The sequence below is a fragment of the Hyalella azteca genome, unplaced genomic scaffold, assembly GCF_000764305.2.
Source record: "Hyalella azteca isolate HAZT.00-mixed unplaced genomic scaffold, Hazt_2.0.2 contig1978, whole genome shotgun sequence".
Lineage (NCBI taxonomy): Eukaryota > Metazoa > Arthropoda > Malacostraca > Amphipoda > Hyalellidae > Hyalella > Hyalella azteca.
The window spans coordinates 1,046-4,048 of record NW_025932268.1 but is presented as its reverse complement, the minus strand read 5'-3'; the positions used below and the strand labels follow the sequence as shown (position 1 = coordinate 4,048).

Below are 3,003 nucleotides of genomic sequence, written 5' to 3'. Positions count from 1 at the left end.
CCGGCCAACGCAATTGAGAAAAACTTAAATCACGGAATTTGTCCGGAAAAAATGACCGTCTGGCAACCCTATTTAAAAACAGTACAAAAAATGAAATAATAGTACAAGATGAAGCAATTGTAGTCAATGTGTTAACACTATGTGTTGCCTAACAACATTTCTTGTCAGTTGAATTTAAAGAAGTTTTTTTATGGCCTCTCAATTTGCTTGTGACTCTAACATTTAACTGTATATATAATATGTTTTTATCTTCATTTATTTCTTATTTTGAAATAAATTTCAGAATTCTCATTTTTCCAATTTCTTAGAAGCAAACTTTCCACACAACCTTCAGTTGGCCACTGCACACTGTAGAAAGACTTGCTGAAATATTGACCTGAATTTGATTCTGGATTTAATTTAGTTCTTATTTCTAATTTGTATTCAATGCAAGTGTAGAATTGTGTTCAGGTTTTGCCATTTGCAAAGACTTTGATGCTGCTGCTGAAGTGATATCTACAGATGAATACTCCGTTTAGTATTCTGGATCATTATTTTGAAATAAATAAAAATTAGTGGTCCTCATTTTGAATACTCATAGAAGTTCAATGGAATTGGCATGCCTCCTAGCTACAGTGCTCTGTGCCCCTTAGCTCCAGGTCAGTGTGACCCTTAGCTCCTCTGCTCCATACCCCTTAGCTCCTCTGCTCCATACCCCTTAGCTCCTTTGCTCCATACCTCTTAGCTCCTCTGCTCCATACCCCTTAGCTGCACTTCTCTGTCACCCTCCCAAGCCTAGGCTGGCACAAGTTATCACATCATACAGGACATGTACAAGTGTCCCTGGTGTCCGTCTATCTCGACGTCCGCGTCCCACATGACCCTGCATCTGCTGGATGATCACCAGGAGCATTTCTCAAGAAACTTGCATAATTTTCCAGCAGTTGATGCCATCATGAAGACAGAAAGTTCATGTGTGGCATTTGGAGATGTGTTGTCTTGTGAAGAAAATGCTAATAATGTAAGCAATGAGTTTATAGCATCTAATGAAGACAAGGGAGACTGGAGTGTGGCAAGAATTGTTGAAGAAAACTGTATGCCTGAAAATTTTTCACAAGGACAAGCATTGCAATCTGAGAATGATTGGTTAAGTTTAGTTATAAGTTCTATTAAGGAAGATGAGTCTGATGGCTACACTTTTGCCATGCCTGTGACACTTGCCGAGTCTGTCGTTGATGGCTCTGATAATCTTGCTGAGACTGTGCAAAGTTGGTGCAGTCACTCAAATGAAACTATTGATGTTTCTGGACAAGATGATTTAGAAATGGCAGTTGAAGGAGAGAAGCAAGATTCTGAAGAGCCTGCTGCTGTATGGGATGAAGTTAAAATGAATGATGTTGCTAATGACTTCTCTGGAGACCAAGATAGTTCAGGAGAAATCATTATGAGTTGTACTACTGATAATTCTCAGCTTAATGAAAGAGTTTTTTATAAAATTGATGACAAATTTCTTGATTTTGATGCATCTGTTGTGCCTGCTTCTGAGAAAAAAGACCAAAACTATCACAATAATGAAGAATTTTCTGCTCCGTGTCTGCCACACGCTGATACAAATCCTAATCTAATTGTGAGTGATTCAATGAAAAATATTGATATTGCTGCAGGTTCTTCCTTCTGTGGAACTGTTGAATTAGAGACGCTTAAACCAGCCTCAGTGCATGCCTACAATCCCCTGGCCAAGCTCTTCCAAGGAGGTAACTATTATAATAATTATATTTCTGAAGGTTCTGAGATAAATAATACCATGAGCAGCAGATTTGTATTAAACAATGCATCTAATTCTGATGGTATTCCTACAGTCAGCAACATGGAACAAAACTACCAGAATATTGATGAAAATAATTGTTTATTGTTTCGAGAGAAAGACAAAGCATTCATGTTGGAAGAAGTTTTTTGTAAAGTTGAACCAGAAAGCAACTTTACTAGCTTGTCTGGAAGTGAAGGCGAAGTCTACTCAACCAGCAATGATTGTTCCTTAGTCTTCGATGATGTGGAATGTTTTCAAAAACATTCTGCCAGACATGCAGGAAAAGCATTGATGAGATGCACTCAATGTAACTACAAGTGCTCTGACTTAGCCAGCTACTACATACACCTTGCTGGCCACTACAGGGAAGAAGTGCATTCTTTTCAACAGGAAGAACCAAAATTTCACAAGTGTCTAAGAATAAAGAGTAGTAATAAAAGTTCTAACTCCAGAACACCTTCTCTTTTGGCCAAGAAAACACAGAAGAAAGCATTTGAATTTGATCTATCAAAGGAAGAAATATATGAATTTAATGAAAATCAATGTCAAGCAAACGAGGTTACCTCAAAAACTGTTCCTAGAAAATGCAATTTTGATCGAGTTCACCTGAAATCAATGACAATGGATCCACTTAGGACCTCAAAAGCTGATGAACACAAGAGACGTGCATATGCTAAGTGTTTGTCAAGGAGTTCCTCATCCAGTGAGTCGCTTTCTATCGAAACTGAAACTCCAGGTTCACCAAAGATAGAAATAAAGAAACCAGGCTCCCAAAAAAGGAAAAAGTCACTCTTGAAAGCCAGAAAAATGGCAAATATAAGCCTTTGTGCATCAAAGTCTCCAAGCCAAAGCCTTGGCCCATCAAAGGCCCAATGCCTTGACTCGCCAAAAGCCATACGCCTTGACTCACCAAAAGCCATCTGCCTTGACTCGCCAAAGGCCATACGCCTTGACTCACCAAAAGCTATACGCCTTGACTCACCAAAAGCCATACGCCTTGACTCACCAAAAGCCATACGCCTTGACTCACCAAAGGCCATATGCCTTGACTCGCCTAAGACCCAAAACCACTGCCTTGACCCACTAAAGCAAAGCAAGCAGCTGAAGTGCCCACACTGCGAGTTCATCACCCTATGGCGGGTGAGTTTCAGCACCCACTTGCAGCTGCACACTGAGCGTGCCCACCAGTGCCCCCACTGCCCCTTTGCCACCAAGCG

General features: G+C 40.1%; 1 protein-coding gene across 1 annotated transcript; it reads left to right on the top strand.

Annotated features, from left to right (window-relative positions):
• Positions 1–404: 404 nt before the first annotated feature.
• Positions 405–1,649, top strand: LOC108673875 (the record flags this gene model as incomplete). The annotated part of the gene is given in 1 exon segment (XM_018161759.2): positions 405–1,649. A coding segment is annotated over 1 exon segment (841 nt), but the record flags the coding sequence as incomplete, so codon positions are not given.
• Between the last annotated feature and the right edge of the window lie 1,354 nt (positions 1,650–3,003).